Source organism: Lontra canadensis, unplaced genomic scaffold (genome assembly GCF_010015895.1).
Source record: "Lontra canadensis isolate GAN:19392208 unplaced genomic scaffold, GSC_riverotter_1.0 scaffold45, whole genome shotgun sequence".
Taxonomy (NCBI): domain Eukaryota; kingdom Metazoa; phylum Chordata; class Mammalia; order Carnivora; family Mustelidae; genus Lontra; species Lontra canadensis.
In genome coordinates, this window is record NW_022631039.1 from 10,564,287 (window position 1) to 10,588,053 (window position 23,767).

At 43.4% G+C, this 23,767-nt stretch overlaps 1 protein-coding gene across 4 annotated transcripts in view; it reads right to left on the minus strand.

Annotated features, from left to right (window-relative positions):
• LOC116876490 (radial spoke head 10 homolog B-like) overlaps nucleotides 1–23,767 on the minus strand; it is a 51,227-nt gene that overhangs the window by 22,925 nt on the left and 4,535 nt on the right. For all 4 annotated transcript variants that reach the window (XM_032872692.1, XM_032872693.1, XM_032872694.1 and 1 more), the window contains exons 3-11: nucleotides 20,186–20,261; nucleotides 16,773–16,841; nucleotides 15,159–15,332; nucleotides 13,613–13,698; nucleotides 11,969–12,089; nucleotides 5,208–5,384; nucleotides 3,967–4,126; nucleotides 3,499–3,620; nucleotides 444–633 (exon numbers count right to left, since the gene is read on the minus strand). In XM_032872692.1, the coding sequence (XP_032728583.1) occupies nucleotides 444–633; nucleotides 3,499–3,620; nucleotides 3,967–4,126; nucleotides 5,208–5,384; nucleotides 11,969–12,089; nucleotides 13,613–13,698; nucleotides 15,159–15,332; nucleotides 16,773–16,841; nucleotides 20,186–20,261 (1,175 nt within the window). The remainder of the gene's footprint in view (nucleotides 1–443; nucleotides 634–3,498; nucleotides 3,621–3,966; nucleotides 4,127–5,207; nucleotides 5,385–11,968; nucleotides 12,090–13,612; nucleotides 13,699–15,158; nucleotides 15,333–16,772; nucleotides 16,842–20,185; nucleotides 20,262–23,767) is intronic.

Genomic DNA, 23,767 nt, shown 5'->3' on the forward strand with positions numbered 1-23,767 from the left:
CCAATAAAACTTTATTTATAAGAGCAGACAAGGGACTGGATTCCACCCACAGGCCCTGCTGCAGTTGGTCTTTTACTGCTGCCGTTATTTCACAAGATTGTCTCAAATACATTTTAAGTAACTTGAGAAGACCACTGTGTGTTGATTTCTAGAATGCCTCTCCCAGCATTTGCCTCCCTCCCTCCCTCCCGATTTCTTGACTGGTTTTGTAGTGACGTGATGTTGTGCTATTCTTTGAACCAAAAGATGCTGGGGCACCTGGGTGGCTCAGTCAGTTAAGCATCTGCCTTTGGCTCAGGTCATGATCTCAGGGTCTGCTTCTCCCTTTCCTTCTGCTCCTCTCCCCTGCTCACGCATGCTCTCTTGCTCTCGCTCTCTCTCTCAAATAAATAAATCTTAAAAAAATAATAACCAAAAAGACACAAAGGACCTAGAATACTCACTACTTAATACCCTGTCCATATCAGCAAGAGTTATCTTATGGTGATGAAATTTGCAGTCTTTTAGAAACCTCCAGAAGTGAAGCTTTGTCATCAGAAAAGTGTTATCCAGAGAGCGATCACACCCTAGGCTGCTGTAAAAGCTATAAATTCTTCTCAATTCTGTAATATTTCTTAAGACAGCATATTCTACCTACAAAGAGAAAACCACGCATGTCTTAGTCTTGCCTAATAAGAACAAAAGTAAAAGAAACAATACCTGTTTTGTAAATTTAATGAGATAACACATGTGACATAATAACATTTACCTCTTATTGCTGTATGAGCTCAACAAATGTCATATTCTCCCCCACTCAACCCCAGGTCAATAAAATGCAGTTTCTGATTAACACCCTGGGTCTCGCCCTCCCAAATGAATTATTCAGGAAATGTGACCCACGCTGTCTGGGGTCCCCAAGGAGATGGAGAACTCCCCCTTGGGCAGTTGCGTCAGGCATCTGTCCCTCCCAGCATTAACTCCTACCTTTTAAAATTCAATTCGGTTGGATAAACATGTAAAATCTGCCTTATCTAAAGCCTTGTTCTAGAGTAGAATGCAGGATTTTCTTCATGAAGCTTTAAACCTGGTAAAGATACCATAAGGAAATACCACTGGTGGAACAGAGCCGCGGAGGAAGGACAGGTGGGTTCCAAGGAGGAAGTTCTCTGGAGGACACTGTACTTGAACTCCACCTCGGAGCACAGAACAAATCACTTCACAGTCAGCAGGCCTCCCAGTGGGGGCTGGGACGGGGAGGCCGGCGGGGGGGGGGGGGGGCAGTGAGGTTGAGGTGTCCAGGAATGCCAGGAGGGCAGCCTGCCCTGGATAAAGGCTGTTCCTGTGCTCCACCCCATCTCCCTCCTGGGCAAAGTGGGACAATCACAGTTCTGCCCAAAGGCTGTTGGGAGGATTTAGCAAAATAAAGGCGTTTGGAAACATGCCCAGAGCAAAGGGCTTTCTGCTGATGTGCTGGCCATTATCCTAGGAGAGAGCATGGGGAGGAGAGGGGGACTGCTAGGCGCAGGTTGGCAAGACAGGTTGCTGTCCCTCCTCGGAGGTCCTGAATACACACAGCTACCATCAGCATGGAACAGGATGGAGATAGGCGGCCAAAAGAGCTTTCCAGAACCTTCTAAAGTCTGGAGATCATGAAGGACCATGAAAGGTGGAGGCTCCATCGCAGACAGAGGAAGTTAGAGATGTGATTGCCACAGGCAGCGTGGGGTCCCAGGTAGGATCTTGGGACACAAAAAGGGACATTGTGAGGAAAAGTGAAATTCAAGTAAAGTAAACGAAGTTTCAGGGTGACAGCGAGGCCCGGGGATTGGCTTTGGGCCCTGTTCTGTGGCCATGGGAGATGCTCATGTACGGAAGAAGCCTGTGACAGGGACAAACACGGGCTCCAGCAGCTCTTCTGAGAGTCTGAAGTCCTCACGAAAGGTTAGAAAAAAATTGAAGTTTCTCTATCTAGATTGTAATATCGTCCATATTATGAAATACCAGGTAGTCATGGAACACGTTTAGAGGTGTTTCCAAAGTGTCAAGTTACAGGACTTTTTTTTTTTTTTTTTTTACTTTCGAGATCCTAGTTCTACAATGTTTGAATTTTCTTTAAAGAGCATGCGCTGGGCGCCTGGGTGGCTCAGCAGGTTAGGCGACCTCCTTTGGCTCAGGTCAAGATCCTGGAGTTCCAGGATCAAGTCCCACATCAGGCTCCCCAGATCCATGGGGAGTCTGCTTCTCCCTCTGACCTTCTCCCCTCTCATGTTCTCTCTCTAATATAAATAAATAAAATCTTTAAAAATAAATAAAGACCATGTGCTTTGTTTGTAATTATAAAACAGTCAAGATATATTTTTAAATTCATAGGTTTTTTTTGAAGACCTACCTGTTTTGACATGGAAAGAACTGCAAAGTAGAAAGTGAATGATACATAAGTAAACAGGGAGAGAGGGAAGGAGGAAGAAAACTGTAAGAATATCCCTCCTTTTTTGAGTGAGTCCATGCATGCTTATTTATTCCTAAAAATTATATTGTAGGAAAGTACCTAATGGCACTGAAGAGCTATGATTAAATACACAAAAACAGAGATTATATGAGCAGAATGCTCCAATTCTAATTACGTTTGCCCAAAACAAAACCGGAAAGATGGTCACCAGATTTTGTCTGGGTGGAGATTCTCTTTTACTTTTTCTTATGTGCATTTTCTAAATTTCCTACAAGTATTGTGCATTATTCTCCTAACTAGAGAAAGTCATAATAGGTTTTGTTTTGTTTCGTTTTGTTTTTAACAAGAATCTGGCAGCAGATCAAGTGAGCCACCCCAGGAGCCTGAATTACATTGTTGACCAGAAGAAGAAGAGAGAATGTGGGGTAGAGAGTCATCCCTTTTGAGACCCACAGGAACTGGGGCCAGAGGAGACAGGATAGAGGAAGAGCAATGGGGCGCCTGCCTTGCACTTTCGAGGTACCGACGGTTCTCCTGTTGCAAGCCACGCTATCAACAATGCTCTCATGGAAAAATCCTACCAAGCCCCAGTCAAAGCAGGGATCACGATACTAATGTGTAATTTCGTGGATGTGATTTTCCACTTGTTAATCAGATGAAGTCAGGTACACATAATTTTCTCTGTCTCTAAGCTTTTCTAGACTTGTACTGATTTCTAGGAGTTTGAAGTTCTTTGGAATCCCAGCAGCCCATAGTAATGCACACCAGAATTAAGGTCCTATGGTTGGGGTGGCCACAGCCTTGGCCTTGAGACCAAGCTGGGGGTGAGGGTAACTTGCATGTAATTAATTCACCAAGTCTCTCTATCTGGGCTTCTGTTTTCTCACAAAGCATGTTCCCTAGGGTTTCCATGCAAATTAAATGAAATGGCATGCAAAGCATCTATGGGGCTCATAGAAGACATTCAACACAGGACAGCCCCCCCTCGGCTGTATTTTCCCAAGCCTGGGGAGACTCTGTTAATATTCAAGCCTAAAATACAAACATATAACAATATGAAAGGTTTTTACCTGCTTCTTTTCCTCTGCTTGATCTTTCTCAGGATACATACTCAGCAGCAAACTGAGATTTAGCTCAATGCTTGACCCTAATACAGAATTGCTTTCACTGCCATCAAGCTTCCTGATAATCTCTAGCAAATAAAGGCAAACAGAAGGGATGGTGGTGAAAAGCAATGTTAAAAGTCATCAATGTGACCATTTCAACTAGTAAATTAAAGTGCTTTGGAGAAAAAAAAAGAAAATGCTTTTGGGAGATTAAAAAAAATTCTTTTTTCAGTGTTATGTGGAAATGATTTTCCACCCAAGTGGGAAATAAGAGTATTCAAAAAACCTCCTAAGAAAGTAGTCCCCTCCACCCACCCCACCCCACCCCCAGGAAAATTCTGTTTCCTGAAGTAGTCTTTGTATTTTGATGAGTAGATTCCACTGACAACAGAAGTTAATTTGCATACATCTGCCAGGAGCCCACCCCCTTACCAGCACTGAGGGAGGATGCAGGGTCCCAGCTATTGAAGGACAGGTCTGAAGACAGGTCCAGGTGACTTAAGAAATCAACTTCAAGATTTGGAAACTCCACTATGTGGTCATTGGAAAACAAGCCATTATACACACGCCCATTCTTGAAAGTTAATCGGCCCTGCAGACAGAAAGATGCACAGTTCAGGAAATCCACTGATAATCTACATCTGTACCATTTTCAAGGGTTTGGAGGTTTTCGTTTGTTTTTAAGACATGCACTTAGCACTTAGGCTCCTAGAGTCTCCAGCCACTGTGTTAAATCTTCTCTCTTCTTCCTCCTCCTCTATCTGCTCCACAGCCTCTCCCCAGCTACCCCCAGATAACAGAAGGTGCCTTGTTAAACTATACCAGTGACCAGCAGAGTGCCTATCACCAAATAGGGGCTCTCTTGGAATTTGTCCAACACAAGCCAAGAGTCAGTCTGATGGAGAGGTAAGGAGATGATCCAAGTCAGCTTGGCCAAATTACAGATATTTGTGGAAAGCTTCTCAGAAAAGAGTTTCTTCTCTCCTCTTACTTAGTATGGTATGTGGATGTGAAGTCTGGAACCACAGCATCCATTTTGTGATCATGAGGGAGGAGCAGCAGAGGGGTGAAGCTGACATCATGGTAAGAGACATCCTGGGTAGATGGAAGGAAACTCCTGACATCACAGAGTTGCTGAATCAAACCCACTTATTCTTTAACAGTTTTGTCTGATTAAGCTAGATTTTTCCATTCCTTGTGACCAAAACCACCTAACACAGACATGTATGTATATAACATAAACTAAGTAAATAACTTCTAAATATACAGGACATGGATGATATGTTGGAAATTATTTTATTTTATTTTATTTTATTTTATTTTATTTGTTAAAGACTTTATTTATTTGACAGACAGAGATCACAAGTAGGCAGAGAGGCAGGCAGAGGGAGGAGGAAGCAGGCTCCCTGCTGAGCAGAAAGCCCAACTTGGGGCTTGATCCCAGGACCCTGGGATCCGGACCCGAGCCGAAGGCAGAAGCTTTAACCCACTGAGCCACCCAGGTGCCCCAGAAATTATTTTAAAATTCATGTAATCATCTTAACAAAACAATAAGTTATCTCGTGCAAAAATGGATTATGCACTTTACCAGACAGAGAATGACATGCCTTTTAATGGCATTTCAGTTGCTTTATAAAATCTATAAAATGTGTTCTTCACACGTCTGCACTCACCATGCCATGTTTTTTGTTGGAGACCCATTCTCCCTCATAAACAGCTCCACTGGCATAGTAAAACTTTCCACGCCCATGACGATATCCATCTACAAACTCTCCTACGTATTCATTTCTCAAAGGGTATTGGGAGTTGGGGATTCTCTTCAGAAACCAGGAGTACGTTCCAAAGCCATTCTGAAAAGAAAGGAAATTGCCATGAGAAATGCTCAAAATATTTCCTCTTTTTACCTGAATCCATTTAAAATTTGGTCAGTAGGGGCACCTGGGTGACTCAGTGTGGCAAGCCTCTGACTCTTGATTTTGGCTCAGGTCGTGATCATGGGGTCCTGAGACGGAGCCCTGTGTCAGCCTTTGCGTTCCACATGGAGTCTGCTTGTCCCTCTCCCTCCTCCTGCTTGTGTTTTCTCCCTCCCTCTATCTGTCTCAAAAATAAATAAATAAATAAATAAAATCTTCTAAAAATAGAATAAAACTCAGTCAATAGATCAAATACAATGACACACTGGAAAGGACAAAGAACACAGATTTTAGAGTCATACAGACTTAACGCCTCTGTGCCATCTACTTACAAACCAACCTTTTGATCCAAGGTGAATCATTTAAAGCCCTCGGGGTTTCATCTACAAAATGAAAATAACATCTATCCGGCAGGTTGGATGTAAAGATTGAAGACTGTGTATAAAAAGTGCCTAGATTGATACTGATAAACTATTACCTTAAATTTTATTTATTTTTAACATACAAATTGATTTTTTTTTTCAAATGCCCTCTTCAATCCCACTTTGTAGAGGTAACCACAATTTAAAAGTCTGAATGTTCATCCATATTTTCTCCAGGCATGTTCAATTATACGTACCAAATCAACATATTATATGTACATATAACACATATAAATACACAATTTTTTTCAACAGTGGGATGATTTTGTATAGATCTTCCTAGAACTTCTGGGTATATGCTAAAAAGAATTGAAAACAGGGACTCAAACAAATATTTGGGCACTCACGTTCATGGCAGCATTATTTGCAATAACCAGAAGGTGGAAGCAACCCAGGTGTCCATTGATGGATGAATGAATAAACAAATGGATGATATAAAATAAAATGGAATATTATTCAGCCTTAAGAAGGAAGGAAATTACATACTATAAGATGGATGAACCTTGAAGACATTATGCTAAGTGAAAAAACCAGTTGCAAAAGGACAGATAGTATATAATTCCACTTATACGAGATACCAAGATGAGTCAGATTCATAGGGACAGGAAGTAGATGGTGGGTGCTAGGGGTGGGGGAAGGGGGGAGAGAGATGGGGAGTGAGTGTCTGATGGGGACAGAGTCTCCATTTGGAAAGAAGAAAGAGTTCTGGAGACAGATGGTGGAGACAGTCACACAACAGTGTGAATGTACTTAATGCCCCTGAATTAGACACTTACATGTGATTAAGATGGTAAATTTTTTTGTTATCTGTATTTTATCACAATTAAAAATTTTTTTAAAAAAAGATGGAATGGTTATGGGGCACCTGGTTGGTTCAGGGTTGAGCCTCTGCCTTCAGAAGAGGTGTCCTGGGATCGAGCCCCGCATTGGGCTCTCTGCTCAGTGGGGAGCCTGCTTTCCCCTCTCTCTCTGCTTGCTTCTCTGCCTACTTCTGATCTCTCTCTCTGTCAAATAAGTAAATAAAATCTTTAAAAAAGAAAAGATGGAATGGTTATATTGATGTCAGAAAATGACTTAAGAGAAACAGAAACGGGGCGCCTGGTGGCTCAGTGGGTTGGGCCTCTGCCTTCGGCTCAGGTCGTGGTCTCAGGGTCCTGGGATCGAGCCCCGCATCGGGGTCTCTGCTCAGCGGGGAGCCTGCTTCCCTTCCTCTCTCTCTCTGCCTGCCTCTCTGCCTACTTGTGATCTCTGTCAAATAAATAAATAAAATCTTAAAAAAAAAAAGAGAAACAGAAACTATCAGAGCTAAAGAGGGACAAGACAAGATGATAAATTATATAAATTATATATGTGGCTTGGACTGTATTTTTTTAAAAGATGTATTTATTTAGGGGCACGTGGGTGGCTCAGTTGGTTAAGCATTTGCCTTCAGCTCAGGTCATGATCCCAGGGTCCTGGGATCGAGCCCCGCATCAGGCTCCCTGCTGGGAGGGAAGCCTGCTTCTCCCTCTCCCACTCCCCCTGCTTGTGTTCCTTCTCTTGCTGTTTCCCTCTGTAAAATATATAAATTAAATTTTTTTTAATAAAAATAAAAAAGGGTCAATCCACCAAGAAGATGAAACAATCTTAAACGTGTACACACTTAATAGAACTTAAACATCTATAAAGCAAAAATTGATAGATTTGAAAGAAATAGATGAATCTACAATTACACTTTGACACTTTACCACTCTTATCTCAGAAACGGGTAGAAAAAAATAAACAGAAAATGAGGAATGTGATATAGATATGTGATATAGCAACACTATCAACCTACTTGATCTAATTGGTATCCACAGAACGCTCCATTCAACAAAAGCAGAAAAAACATAACATTCACCAAGACAGACCATATTCTGGGCCACAAAATAAACCACAACATATTTAAAAGAAATGTAGTCATACAAAGTATGTTCTCTATCCACAGTGGAATTAAATAAAAAATCAACAGAAAGATGGCTGGAAAAATCTCCAACTATTTGGAAATTAAATGACATATGTCAAAATAATTTACAGGTTAAAGAGGAAGTCACAGGGACATTAGAAAATATTTTGAACTGAACAAAAATTAAAACATATCAGAATTAGAAGGATGCAGAGAAAGCAACGTTAAGAGGAAAAATTTTAGTATTAAATGCTTATATTAGAAAAGAAGAAATGTCTCAAATCAATAAAGCTTCCATCCTACAATGCAAGGGAAAGAAGAGCATATTAAACCCAAAGCATGAAGAAAGAAGGTAATAGCAAAGAGTGGGTATCAAATTAAAAACTGAAAAACCTCAACAGAAAATAAATAACACCAAGACTGGCTCTTAAAGAATTTTCACGACATGGACACACCTGTAGCAAGACTGAAGACAAAAGAGAAAACACAAATCACTGGTACTGGGAGAAAGAGGGAACATCACTATAGATCCCACATAATATATATTAAAAGAATCACAGGAGACTTTTTTTTAAAACAAGTTCTTTTTTTAAAGATTTTATTCATTTAGGGCAGAGGACATGAACAGACATTTCTGCAAAGAAGACATCCAAATGGCCAACAGACACATGAAAAAATGCTCCACATCACTTGGCACCAGAGAAATACAAATCAAAACCACAATGAGATACCACCCGACACCAGTCAGAATGGCTAAAATTAACAAGTTAGGAAATGACAGATGCTGGCAAGGATGGAGAGAAAGGGGAACCCTCCTACACTGTTGGTGGGAATGCAAGCTGGTGAAACCACTCTGGAAAGCAGCATGGAGGTTCCTCAAAAAGTTGAAAATAGAGCTACCCTATGACCCAGCAATTGCACTACAGGGTATTTACCTTAAAGATACAAATGTAGTGATCCGAAGGGGCATGTGCACCCAAATGTTTATAGCAGCAATGTCCACAATAGATAAACTATAGAAAGAACCTAGATGTCCATCAACAGATGAATGGATAAAGAAGATGTGGTATATATATACAATGGAATACTATGCAGCCATCAAAAGAAATGAAAGCTTGCCATTTGCAACGACGTGGATGGAACTAGAGGGTATTATGCTTAGCGAAATAAGTCAATCGGAGAAAGACAACTATCATATGATCTCTCTAATATGAGGATGTGGAGATGCAATGTGCGGAGTTTGGGGGGTTGGAAAAGAATAAATGAAACAAGATGGAATCAGGAGGGAGACAAACCATAAGAGACTCTTAATCTCACAAAACAAACTGAGGGTTGCTGAGGGAGAGGGGTAGGAAGAGGGTGGTGGGGTTATGGACATTGGGAAGGGTATGTACTATGGTGAGTGCTGTGAAGTGTGTAAACCTGGCGATTGACAGACCTGTACCCCTGGGGCTAATAATACATTATATGTTTATTTTTAAAAAAATTTTTTAAGATTTTATTCATTTATTTATTTCATTTATTTGTCAGAGAGAGAGAGAGTGCACAAGGAGGGGGAGTGGCAGGCAGAGGGAGAAGCAGGCTCCCCGCTGAGCAGGGAGTCCCACACAGGACTTGATCCTAGGACTCTGGGATCATGACTCAAGCTGAAGACAAATGTATGACTTACCGAGCCACCCAGGCATCCCCAGGAGAGATTACTATGAACAACCTTATGCCAATAAATTTCTATGCAATGGACAAGTTTCTTTAATAATACAAACTTCCAAAACTTATTCAAGAACATACAGATGGGGGGTGCCTGCGTGGCTCAGTTGGCTAAGCGTCCGACTCCTGATTTGGCTCAGGTCATGATTTTGGGGTCATGAGATCAAGCCCCATGTGGGGCTCTGCACTGAGTGTGGAACCTGCTTAGGATTCTTTCTCTCCCTCTGCCAACGTCCTGTGCCCCACTCACACACCATGCCCTCTCTCCTGAAACAACAACACAAAAACAAACTAACATGAAACATGTCATTCACCACAATCAAATGGGATTTATTTCTGGGTTGTAAGGGTGGATCAATATTTGCAAATCAATCAGTGCGATCCACCACATCAATAGGAGAAAGGATGAGAACCACATGATCATTTCAATAGATGTAGGAAAAGCATTTGACAAAGTACATCCATTCATGATAAGCACTTTGACAAAATAGCTTTAAAAGGAACATAACTCTACATAATAAAGGCCACATATGAAAAACCCAAGCTAATATCATCCAAAAACAGAGTTTTTCCTCTACGGTCAGGAATAAGCCAGGAATGTCCACTCTCAACACTGTCATTCAACACAGTACTAGAAGTGCTAGCCACAGCGACCAGACAACAAAAAGAAATAAAAGGCATCCAAATCAGTAAGGAAAAGGTAAAACATTCACTATTTGCAGATGACATGATACTGTATATAGAAAACCGAAAAGACTCCACCAAAAAACTGCTAGGACTGATACATGAATTCAGTAAAGCTGTAGGACACAAAATCAATCTACAGGAACATGCTGCATTTATACGCGCCAATAATGAAGCAGCAGAAATTCAGAAAACCCATTTACAAGTGGAACAGAAATAATAAGATCCCTGGGAATCAGCCCAACCAAAGAGGTGAAAGACCTGTACTCTGAAAACTGCAGAATGTGGATGAAAGATACTGAAGATGACACAAATGGAAAGACATTCCATGCTCCTGGATTGGAAGAACATTGTTAAAATGTCTATATGTCCAAAGCAGTCTATACGTTTAACATAACCCCTATCAAAATACCAACCGCATTTTTCACACAGCTAGAACAAACAAGCCTAAAACTTGTATGGAACCACGAAGGACCCCAAAGAGCAATCTTGAACAGGCAAAGCAAAGCTGGAGGCATCACAATTCTAGACTTGAAGTTATAATACAAAGCTGCAGTGATCAACACAGTATGGTACCAACACAAAAAGAAACACGATGAATGGAACAGAATAGAAAATCCAGATACAAACCCACAACTATACAGTCAACTAATCTTCAAAGCAGGGAAGAATATCCAATGGGGAAAGCCTCTTCAACAAATGGTGTTGGGAAAATGGGACAGCAACAGGCAAAAGAATGAAATTGGATCACTTTCTTATACCAACACAAAAATAAATTCGAAATGGATTTAAGACCTAAGTATGAGATCTGAAACCATAAAAATCCTATAAGAGAACACGGGCAGTAACCTCTTTGACATCAGCCATAATAACTTCTTAGAGAACAGGTCTCCTGAAGCGAAGGAAACAAAAATAAAGTATTGGACTTCCTCAAAATAAAAAGCTTCTAGGGGCACGTTGGTGGCTCAATGGGTTAAGCTTCTGCCTTCAGCTCAGGTCATGATCTCAGGGTCTTGGGATTGAGTCCCGCATCGGGCTCTCTGCTCAGCGGGGAACCTGCTTCCCCTTCTCTCTCTGCTTGCCTCTCTGCCTACTTGTGATCCCTGTTTGTCAAATAAATAAATAAAATCTTTTAAAAAAAAAAAAGAATGAAATCTTGCCATTTGCAATGACACGGATAGAGCTAGAGAGCAAAATGCTAACTAAAATAAGTCAGACAGACGACGACAAATACCATGACTTCACTCCTATGTAGAACTGAAGAAACAAATAAGGGGGGGAAATGAGAGAGAGAGAGAGTCTCAAAGCAAGAAACAGATTCTTAACTACAGAGAACAAATTGCGGGTCACCAGAGGGAAGGTGGTTGGAGGGAGGGGGGAAATAGGTGACAGAGATGAAGGAGATATTATTAGATTATGCAGATATTATGAGAAAATCCTAGTTATGTGAACCACATACACTTAACCATATAAAGACTTTTTTTTCTGTTCAGGAAATACACAGATTCGAAGATGTAGAGAACAGTCTTGGTCCACACAGCAGCAGTGGGAATTACAGACTTGTCCGTGCCAGGACCTCGCCTGCATGTAACACCTTTAGAGAAACCTACATGATGACACATTACACGTAAAGGATGGTTTGGACCAGTAAATCATACTTTGGGGTTCTAGAGTTAGCAGAGCTTAGGTTTAGGTTATCAGATGATATACGGAGAGACCCACGTGCTAAGGAGCAGCAGGGTTCCCTCCTGGGTGTGTTGGGTTCACACGAGCGGGCGCTGTACCTGGATGCCCTTCTCCCACTGACCCGTGTACTCCTCGTTCGCCGTCAGCCACCTCATCCTGCCTTCCCCGTGACGCATGTTGTTTTCCCACTGACCTTCATATATGTTTCCGGATTTGTAACTGGGACAAAAAAAAATTGAAAATAATCAGTTATTTTTTAATATCATACTTCTCTTTAAGAAGACTTTCTTTCGGGGCACCGGATGGCTCAGTGGGTTAAGCCTCTGCCTTCAGCTCAGGTCATGATCTCAGGGTCCTGGGATCGAGCCCCGTATCGGGCTCTCTGCTCAGCGGGGAGCCTGCTTCCTCCTCTCTCTCTGCCTGCCTCTCTGCCTACTTGTGATCTCTGCCAAATAAATGAATGAAAATCTTAAAAAAAAAAAAAAAGACTTCCTTTTAAGCTTCTTCTCTCGACACCTTTGAAGAAATCCAACCCTTGTGCCTGTAAGATCTTCTTAAGTTCAAGGGATAGGCGTGTGGTCAGTAGAAATCATCGTCTTCGGGGTAGGATAAACCACTTTATTAAATCCTCGGTTATTTAATAACGTGAGAAAGTGGATAACTGCAGGGATTTTAACTCTTTTAAAACTAACTCCCTATGGTATTATGATTAGTTAACATTTCTCCCCCAAATAGGCCAATTCTTAAAATATTTGACTCTTATCAGCTCAATCTAAAATCAAGCAAATGGGGGCACTGGGGTGGCTCAGTCAGTTAAGCGTCTGCCTCCCATTCAGGTCATGATCTCAGGGTCTTGGGATCGAGTCCCACTACGGGCTCCTTGCTTAGCAGGGAGCCTGCTTCTCCCTCTCCCTCTGCCACTCCCCCTGCTTGTGCTCTCTCACTCTGTCAAATAAATAAAATCTTTATTTAAAAAAAAAATACAATCAAGCAAATATGTCAAGAGTCTTCCAAAAGCATATAGTAATAGATATCCATGATTAATAGAAAACAAAGACCATTTCTACCTGTGATAAAGTGAAACTATTAAACCTCACTTAATATAATGTTTCTCTAAATTTTCCATAGAATATTTTCATCACTATGGACATTACATCAGGGTGAGTTTAAATATTCCACCCTACTTGTATAGAAAATATGTTCCCTGGAATTTCTACACGTTATCTTTTTTTTTAAGATTTTATTTATTTATTTATTTGAGAGAGGGAGAGAGAGCATGTGTGAGTGGCAGGGGAGAAGCAGAGGGAGAGAGAGAATCTTAAGCAGGCCCCACGCCCAGTGTGGAGCCTGACATGAGACCTGATCCCAGTACCCTAAGACCATGACCCAGGCCGAAATCGAGAGTGGGACACTCAATCGATTGTGCCACCCAGGCACCCCTCTGCACCTGATCTTTAAGTTGCCAAAGTGAAAATTATTTGAGGGACACCTGGGTGGCTCAGTGGGTTAAGCCTCTACCTTCAGCTCAGGTCATGATCTCAGGGTCCTGGAATTGAGCCCCACATCGGGCTCTCTGCTCAGCGGGGAGCCTGCTTCCCCCTCTCTACCTGCCTCCCTGCCTACTTGTGATCTCTCTCTGTCAAATAAATAAATAAAATCTAAAAAAAAAAAAAAGAAAAATTATTTGGGCCCACATATGCACTTTTCACACACACCCCGCGTGTGGCAGTGGCGATACCTACCATCTGATCCCCCAGCCGTTTCTGATGTTGTATACCCAGTCCCCCTCGTACCAGGAGGTACCCTCTTGATTGTAATAAATAGAGCCCTAAAATAAATAATATCATTTTAAAAAATCAAGCTTCATAAAATGAATGTTTATTAAAGATTTAAAGATAAATGAATTCCAGGAGTCTTAACCACACAGAAGTCAATGTCATCCTTGGGGCAAGACACCTAATCTGTCATATGTTTCTGTCTTGGAATCAAGAAGATGGGCAGGCAGCCCCAACATGAGAATGAGACGTCACAGATCAATTTCTCCCTAATAATGAAGTGTCGCATTAAGGCACAGAATGACGACATCCATCACGTTGAGTCTGTCCTATTCAGTAACTCTGAGTCAAGTAAGTCCCTGAACAATCCTGTTCTGTTGTTACCTAAAGTGAGTAGTAGCACAAGTGAAGGTCTGTCCTCACCCCCCTCTTTTTTGGAGAGAGAGCGCGCACTTGCTCGAGCAGGGGGGAGTGCAGTGGGGGGAGAGAGAGAGAAGCCCAAGCAGGTTCCACACCCAGCGGGAGCCCAGCGCCGGGCTCAATCCCACAACCTGGAGGGGAGGAGAAGAAAAGAGAACATGAAAAGAAAAAAAGAGAAGAGACAGGAAAGGAAGGGAAAGGAAAGGAAGGGAAGGGAAAAAGAGAACACAATGGACAGAATAGTCTAGAACAGAGCAGACTGATGATTGTAAGGGTAGACTGTTCCTTCTCTTACATTTTCCAAAAACAAGGCTACAGTACTTTTTCATCCCACACAGAAGCAAGACAGCAACGCCAGGAACAGCAGCCTCGCTCAGAAGTGACTGTCACGTGCGTCGCTGGTGAGAGGGTTGGTTGGAACAGCCGCTCTGGGGACCAGTCTGGAGGCTCCTCAGAATGTTCAACATCCAGTTGCCACGTTCCACTCCCAGGTTCATTCGCCAGAGAACGGAGAGCAAGTACGCACGGAAACCCTTCCACACACGTTCCTAGCAGCGCTATTCATAGAAGCCCAAAGACGGAGAGAGCCCAAGTGACCATCAGTGGATGAGCCGATACACGAAATGTGGTCCATCCACTCACCGGGCTACCATTCAGCCACGGAAAGGAATTAAGTACCTACACCATGGGTGAATCTCAGAAATATGGGGTGAGTGAAAGAAGCCAGACATAGACGGTCCCATACTGTAGGGCTCCATTCCTAGGAAACATCCAGAAGAAACATCCAGAATAAGTAAAGCCTTAGAGACAGAACACAGATAGGGGGCCGCTGGAGGGTCGGGGTGGAGAGTGTCTGCTGGGTGGGCACAGGGTTTTATTTTGATGTGCCGAGGACAGAGGTAGAAGTCGCCCAACACTGGGAGTGCCCGAAATGCCACCAAACTGCTGAGGCTAAAACGGTCCATTTCATGCGGTGTGAATTTCTTGTCAGTCAACAGAGAGTGAATGTACGTTCACAACAGCCCCCCACCTCCCACCCTCCATGTTTGTTCATCCTATCAGTGGACGGGAGTCACGGGGCTGCCTCACCCACCTTCCCGTGTCTCTTGCCGTGACACCAGTGGCCGATGTAGGACACGGGGTGCGTGCCGCATTTGAACATACCAAATCCTTCCCTCACGCCGTGTAGCACTTCTCCTTCGTAGGTGCTGCCATCCGGCCACGTGTACACGCCGTGGTTCATGGGGATGTTCTTCACAAACTCCCCCTAGGGCAAACCAGCCCAGAGAGTGAGAGAGACAGAAAGCAGGGAGAGACCCCTACTCCTGTGGGCGGCTTGAGACGCCTCCTTGATGACTGGGAACTATTCCCATCTCTCTTCCATGGAAACAGTGGCGTATCTCCTCCCACCCCAGTTTCCACCCACCTCCTTCCTTCTCTACACACCCCCTCCTCTCTCACCTCTCCTCCCCTGGGCGGAAGCCCCAGCAGATTAAAACAGCCAGAAGCTGTGTGTAGACAAGGCTCCAAGAGGTAAACAAGGGACACGGAAAGGTGCTGGTTTCTGCCCTGGCTTCCAGTGTCCTCTCCAGGGGACTCAGGTGACAAGCCCAGCTTGGGGATCAACTGATGGAAACCCTGCTTCCCACTTATGGTTCATCAAAAAATTCTGCAGACACATCAGCCAACCGCCTGCCCCGTGGGTGCTTTCTAGAGAATCTGTGCTACTCAGGGCCAGGACATTAGCCCTGAGCCACCGGATTCTCTCACTGGAAGAAGAACTTGCTGGAGGAGGCAGGCAGCCCGCAGGGAAAAGGGGACAAGGCAGCCTGGTCTGAACACTGGCCGGGTCCCACGAGGCCAGCTGACCTCCCTAAAGGTACTTCTATGACAGCTCAAATCCTTCCCATAAAACCTCTGATCTAGGCTGGCGTGGAAGGGTCTGTGCTACAGGAGGGATTCCCACCTGCGAGCTGCCAGAAGTAAACCAAGGTGCACAGGCCAGAAGGCAGAGTGTTGAAGGGGGAGAGCTTCCCTGGGAAGGGTAGCCCCAAACTGCCATATCCTCGGGCTCCCTTGTGCCTCTGTGACTCACCTCCCACTGTGCAGCCCCAGGGAGCTGCCCAGCTGGCCCAAACCTGCCTCAGTTTCCCTCACTTGGCTGCTACTTGACTATGAGCATCATGGGCACGTGCTTTAAATATTTTCATTTTACCCCTTACAAACTCCATCACAAGCAGCCCTGCGGTAGCAACGTCTAAAAGAGCCTTCTAGCCGTCCATTGAAAAACGCACATTCCTTTAAACCAGCAAGACGGCTTGAGGGAGACCCACAACAGAGGAATGAAAGCAGCCAGTAAAAACAGCTTGAGCTGGCTGGCTGGATACGGTTTGACCTCCACCAAAATAAAGGTACAGGAGAGAATGTGCAATGGACTACTTGTGTTTGTAGAGTGGGAGAGAGGCCGAAAACAAGTACACACAGAGAATACACAGAGACTTCTAGAACGTACAGATGAAATGGGTAATGATCACCAGGAACCCATGTGGGAATGAGTCACTTTTCACCTATAGTCTCTGGGTCTGCGGACCTTTTTTTAACCCACATGCTGAGTTACTTTTATGAAAGTAGCATGTTTCATTGTGGGAAGGTGACCGTTAAGTTTCATCAATTACAGTTTAACACCATAACGTATTACGTGCTTTACCTCATATTTTAGTCCATCGGCCCAAACGTAAGTCCCTTGTCCGTGCATGAGCCCTTCTGAAAACATACCCTTCAAAAGAGAACGACAAAGCCTTAGGACCAGGCCTTCGATTCTACATAATGCCTGCCACTGTGGCTTCAGTTCTTAGGATGGAGGCTTATCCCCCCCTTTCACCTGCATGAAATGCTGGTGCAAATGCCCCAAAATCGTACACCCATTAGCCCTATGCAATGGTTAAACGTGAGCTGTAAATTCAGACTGTACCTTCCTCTCCTAATTAAGCGGTGAAAAATGCTGGCGTTCAAAAGAAGTCATACACTTTGGGTTGTGCACATCACAGTGTAAGGATTTTTTTATTATTGAAACTAGATAGACCTAGTAAAAACCATTATGCGGATATTAGCAACTACTCCATTTGTAAATTTCATGCCTGTCCATTTCCCCATACTGGGATTTATCCGTGTAGGTGTGTCCGTGTATATGGACATATTCATGTACGTGTAGGATCTACAGCTGTCAATATCGTCCGTTTACACTTAGTGTCTGCTGTTAACCTATAGGAACTAGTCACTAACAACTCAGCACACCTGGATGTCTAAATGCTATCAGAGGAAAGAAGGATAAGAACACGTCCAGTTCTCCCCTGGGATCACCAGGTTAGAGGCGGGGTGCACCCTATGTTAGAGGGGAGGACGCACCCCATGTAAACAGCACCCAGCACCCTAACTCCGTGGTTCTCAGACTCTACCATGCTTCAGAGTCACCTGGGGATTGTGCACACACAAATGCTGGGCCCACCCCCGAAATTCTGATTCATCAGTAGGTCTGGGATGGGGCCCGAGAATCTGCGTTTTGAAAAAAATCTCCAGATAATGCTGTTGGTCCCCCAGACCACACTTCTCCAGAGAACGGTGGCCCTAACTCACTAGCAAGAAGACACGTTGTATCATCAGCCCTGGGTTCACGTGGGCTCACGACAGGCTGGTGGGGACTGAGGAAAACGTGGGGCCGCCAGTAGTTTTCCAACTCTCAGCTGGCTCGTTTGTGATTATGGAATCGATTAGAGTTACAACAACCAGCGTTTTAACAAACTAGACTAGAAAGGATCACGCTGCCTCTATGTGGTAAGGGCAAAGGTTTCACGAAATGCTTGGTTTCGTCTATCTTTAGGGGATTATGATCTACATCCGTGGCAAACCCGTGGTCTCATGACGTGGGGCCTGGGGCTACAGAGTCATTCTGCTGGGTCGGCCTCTCTCACAGTTTAAAGGAGATGCCCTAGAAATGGAGGGGGTCTGTCCCCACATGAACGGGGAGGGCGAGGCCAGCAGGCCAGGCTTGAGCTACAGGTGACTAAGCCAAGCACCTCTGGGGGTAGTGGGAGCTGATGCCATGTCCTCAGTGGCCTGGGGCGGGTTGGTGCCACGTGATCCAGATCCAGACCTGGGTGTCGTGTTAAAGTGTTCACATGGCAGGGCTGCCTTCGGCACCACGGCGCTCAAAGAAGATTCTGATAAGGACGAATGCAGCTGCTTAGTCCCAAGCTGGCAAAGGCCAGATGGGACAGTTGTCTTGGTGAATATCATTCAGCCATAATAATGGCCTTTTTAGGAGCTTTCATGACCCAGGAATAAGGACGTGTTATATGTTCAGTGCAGGGGAAAAAAAAAAAAAATCAGGCCACAGAAACTCACGCTCTAGGACCCCAACCGCAACAATCTGTTCTTATTATAAGCACGTGTTTCTTTGATAATCTGAAAGATGACTATTATTATTATCATTAATATAATCACTATGAGGGATGGCAAAAAAATGAAAACACCTCAAAAGTATCTAATAATTATAGTACAGTATTGAAAAGTAAATCAGAACACCATGCAATATATATAAAATATATATTTCTATGCTATATAATTAAATATATATTTATATATTCTATAATTAGATAATATAGAATATAAATAAAATACAGTATAAAAAATACAGTATAGGGGCGCCTGGATGGCTCAGTGGGTTAAAGCCTCTGCCTTCGGTTCAGGTCATGACCCCAGGGTCCTGGGATCAAGCCCCGCATTGGGCTCTCAGCTCAGCAGGGAGCCTGCTTCCTCCTCTCTGCCTGGAAGCCGGCTTCCTCCTCTCTCTCTGCCTGCCTCTCTGCCTACTTGTGATCTCTGTCAAATAAATAAATAAAATCTTTAAAAAAAAATAAAAATAAAAATAAAAATACAGTATAAATAAAATATATTTTATATTTATAGAGGAGAAAATGGGAGTTAATGTTTACATGGGGATAGAGTTTCAGTTTGGGAACATGAAAAGTTCTAGAGATGGATGGTGGGGAGGGTTCTACCATGACGGGAATGCCATTAATGCTACTGAACTGTACACTTAAAAATGGTTACAATGGTAAATTTTAGGTACGTTTTACCACAAAATATTTAAGTTATGAAAACCATGCAGCAATACGGCAAAGTATTCATAAGTGAAAAAAGATTCAAGATCTTATCTGCAAACTCTACAGGCCCACGTGAATGCAGATACTTCCATTCAAGAAATAAAAGGGACACAGGGCATACTCAAAATACTTACTGGGAAAGGAGGACGGTCCTGGGATTTTCCTCTTCCGTATTTACTTTAGTCACCTTAATGTTGTTTGTACAATAAATAAATATCAGGAATAGAAAACAACCTAAAATGAAAACTTCAGGGGCGTCCGGGTGGCTCAGTCATTAAGCATCTGCCTTCGGCTCAGGTCATGATCCCAGGGTCCTGGGATCCAGTCCTGCATCGGGCTCTGTGCTCAGCAGGAAGCCTGTTTCTCCCTCTCCCTTTGCCTGCCACTCCCCCTGCTTTGTACTTTCTCTCTCTCTCTCTCTCTCTCAAATAAATAAAATCTTGGGATGGCTGGGTGACTCAGTTGTTTAGGTGTCTGCCTTTAGCTCAGGTCATGATCCTGGGGTCCTGGGTCTCTCTCCCACTTTCTGACAAATAAATAAAATCTTTAAAAATAAATAAATACAATCTTTTTTTTAAGATTGTATTTATTTATTTGACAGAGAAAAAGATCACAAGTAGACAGAGAGGCAGAGAGAGAGAAGCAGGCTCCCTGCTGAGCAGAGAGCCCAATGCGGGGCTCGATCCCAGGACCCAGAGACCATGACCCGAGCTGAAGGCAGAGGCTTAACCCACTGAGACACTCAGGCACCCCAGTAAATATAATCTTTTAAAAAATGATGACTTCAGTTGTATGGAGCCATATTTTTACCTTAGAATAGGTATTCGAAGTAAAATCAGCATTAAATACTTCCAACTTCTTCTGAAGAATCAGTGGACTTTCCTGAAGATACAAATCTAAAATTCTCACCGAACATTCTAACCTTCCTCCCTGTCCGCTCCCGAAATGTGTCACTCACGTGGTAGGTGCAACCTCCTTGAAAGACTGCAAAGCCTTCTCCCTCATATAGTCCACGGACTTTTTCCCCTTCGTAGCTACAAAGAAATACAGCAATGAGTGGCGTGAGCAAACCTAAGTGACAGCAGGTTAAAGTCATAATTAACATCAGTGAAGAAGTACAAGTGATCTCTCACGTTCATTCACTTAACACATGTTCCCTGAGGTGCCACTGTACCCCTTTCCAAGCACAGGGCTGGTGTCATGAACAAGCAGTCAGGGCAGAGGCTGCTCAGAGGACTTGGGAGCTGTACTGAGACCCACAGGTCATGAAACAAACAGCCTTGGGAAAAATCCTGGGAAGAGGGAACAGCAGATACAAAGGCCCTGGGGCAGGAAAGAGTCTGACAGCTCAAGTTCAGCCAACAGAGGGGAAGGAGGCCCAGCTGAGGCACAGGACAGAGGGAGGAGAGGAGACAGAGGCTCAGGGGCTGCAGGAAAATCCAGAGCTCGAGGAAGAACCTGGAGAAGGCTGTAAGAGCGGAGTTGGCCAAGGTCAGAGTTAGGTCGTAAAAAGAGCACTCTGGCTGGCTCCTGTATGAAGAGATTGTGCAGAGAGCGAACAACAAGGAGGAAAGAGTGAAAGAGGTCAGAGATGGAAGTTGATGGCTTATTCTGACAGTTTCTGTCTGGGGTGATGAAAAAGTTCTGGAAATTGATAGGGGTGATGGTTGCACAACAGGGTGAGTGTACTTAATGCCACTGAATTGTACACTTAAAATGGTTAAAAAAGGAAATTTTATGTGTATTTCTTTAAAGCAGTTTCCACCCCCAGGACAGAGCCCAGTGTGGGGCTTGAACTCGTGACCCTGAGATCAAGATATGAGCGGAGATCACGAGTTGGACACTTCACCACTGAGCCACCCAGGCACTCCCTAGTTTATGTGTATTTTACTATGACAATTTTACAGTTTTTCTTTTAAAGGTCTATTCTAGACATAGGACCAAAAAGCCTTGCTGATGTGCTGGCTTTGGGGAAGAGGGGATCGAGGACAGCATGCAGATTTTGAGTTCAGAACCGGGTGGATAATGTGTGATTTGGGACCTCACTCAGCTCTACATTCTGGGGTAAGTGAGGTGAAAAACAAAAGGACAGGTGCCAGCCATGACCAAACTGGGCTTCATCCAAGAAGCCAAGGAAAATTCAATGGTAGAAAGTCTATAAACACAACTCATGACATCAACAAATCAAAGGAGAAAAACCATAGGTTTCTATCAAGATGCCAGAAAGGCGTTTGATGAAATTCAGCAATCATTTCTATAATGATGCAAGGAAACTACCTAAACATAAGAGACGGTTTATGAAAAAGGGCCAGCATCTATGATTTTTGCGAGTGAAATACCAAAATCGACTCCCTTAAAATCAGGAACATGAACAGGAGTCCTGCTTTACCCACCAATTACTCATCACTTTGTTTGTCCTGAGTATATAGCCCTTCAGTAATGAAAATGAATAAAGAAAATGTCAAAGAGGTTTTTTTTTTTTAAGATTTTATTCATTTATTTCACAGACAGAGATCACAAGTAGGCAGAGAAACAGGCAGAAAGAAAGGAGGAAGCAGGCTCCCTGCTGAGCAGATCATGACCTAGAGCTAAAGGCAAAGGCTTTAACCCACTGAGCCACCCAGGCGCCGGTCAAAGAGTTTTTTAAAGTCACAGTAGCTCCATTCAGTGGTATCGACACCTCCCCTCGCTCCCAAGACACATACGTGTTTCGTGGCGCTCTTGGCCTGGATCCAGACCCGCTCTATGTCAGGATATTCTACTCCTCTGATTCCCACATCAGGGCAACCCCAGGCTCACCTTCCCTGAACTAAGTCAGTGGCCATTGCTGAGAAACTCTGGTGAGTTTCTCTAGGAAGAGCCCAGCATAGGACATAATTAAGCACTGACTACACAGACTGCATTTCCTGCTTCTTAATATCCTTCTGCAGTGCTCACCCAGAGCTGGCACGGGTAATTCATTAATAAATGGCTGCTGACAGAAATCAGTGGCACTTCCATATACCAGTAATAGCAGAAAGAACAATTAAGAAAATAATTTCATTTATGGGGCACCTGGGTGACTCATTTGGTTAAGCCTCTGCCTTCAGCTCAGGTCATGATCTCAGGGTCCTGGGGTCAAGCCCTGCATCGGGCTCTCTGCTCGGCAGGCAGCCTCCCCCACCACCCCCCCCCACCTGCTTGTGATCTCTCTCTGTCAAATAAATTTAAAAAGAAAGAAAGAAAACAATTCCATTTATAATTGCACCAAAAACAATAAAATATGTAGAAACAAACTCAGCTGAAGTGGTGAGAGACCTGTTCTCTGAAAACTATAGAACACAGGTGAAAGAAACTGAAGGTGATAAAAACAAATGGGAAAACATTCCATGCTCATGGATTGGAAGAACCAACACTGTTAAAATGGCCATACTACCTAGAGCAATCTGCGGATTCAATGCAACACCAATCAAAATGCCAACAGCGTTTTTCACAGAACTAGAATGAAAAATACTGAGATTTGTATGGAACCACAAAAGATAGCCCAAGCAATCTTGAGAAAGATGAACAAAGCTGGAGGTATCACAATCCCAGATTTCAAGATATACTACAAAGCTGTAGTAATCAAAACAGTATGGTAGAGGGACAAAAGTAGACACATAGATCAGTGAAATAAAATGAAGAGCCCAGAAAACCCACAGTTATATAGTCCATTAATCTACAACAAAGGAGGCAAGAATATACAATAGGGATAAGACAGTCTCTCGACAAATGGTGTTGGGAAAACTGGACGGCAATTTGCAAAAGAATGAAATTGGACCACTTTCTTACAATGTACATAAAAATGGAATGAAAATGGATTAAAGATCTAAGTGTGAGACCTGAACCCATCAACCTCCTAGGAGAGAGCACAGGCAGTACATTTCTCTGACATCAGCCACAGCAACATTTTTCTAGATATGATTCCTCAGGCAAGGGAAACAAAGGCAAAAATAAGTTACAGGGACTACTTCAAAATAAAAAGCTTTTGCATAGCAAAGGAAACCATCAACAAAACAAGGCAACCTATTGACTAGGAGAAGATCCTTGTAAATGTTATATCCAATAAGGGGTTAATGTGTAAGATACATAAAGAACTCATACAACTCAACACCAAAGATACAAATGATCCCATTGGGGCGCCTGGGTGACTCAGTGGGTTAAAGCCTCTGCCTTCAGCTCAGGTCATGATCCCAGAGTCCTGGAATCAATCCCCGCATCGGGCTCTCTGCTCAGCGGGGGACCTGCTTCCCCTCTCTCTCTGCTTGCCTCTCTGCCTACTTGTGATCTCTGCCTGACAAATGAATAAATAAAATCTTTACAGAAAAAAAGCGATCCCATTAAAAACAGGCAAAGGACCTGAATACACACTTTTCCAAAGAAGATGTACAGATGGCCAACAGACACATGAAAAGATGCTCAAAATCATTCACCACCAGGGAAATGCAAATCTAAACCACAATGAGATGTCACCTTACACCTGTCAGAATGGTTAGACTCAAAGAAACAAGGGTTCATGAGG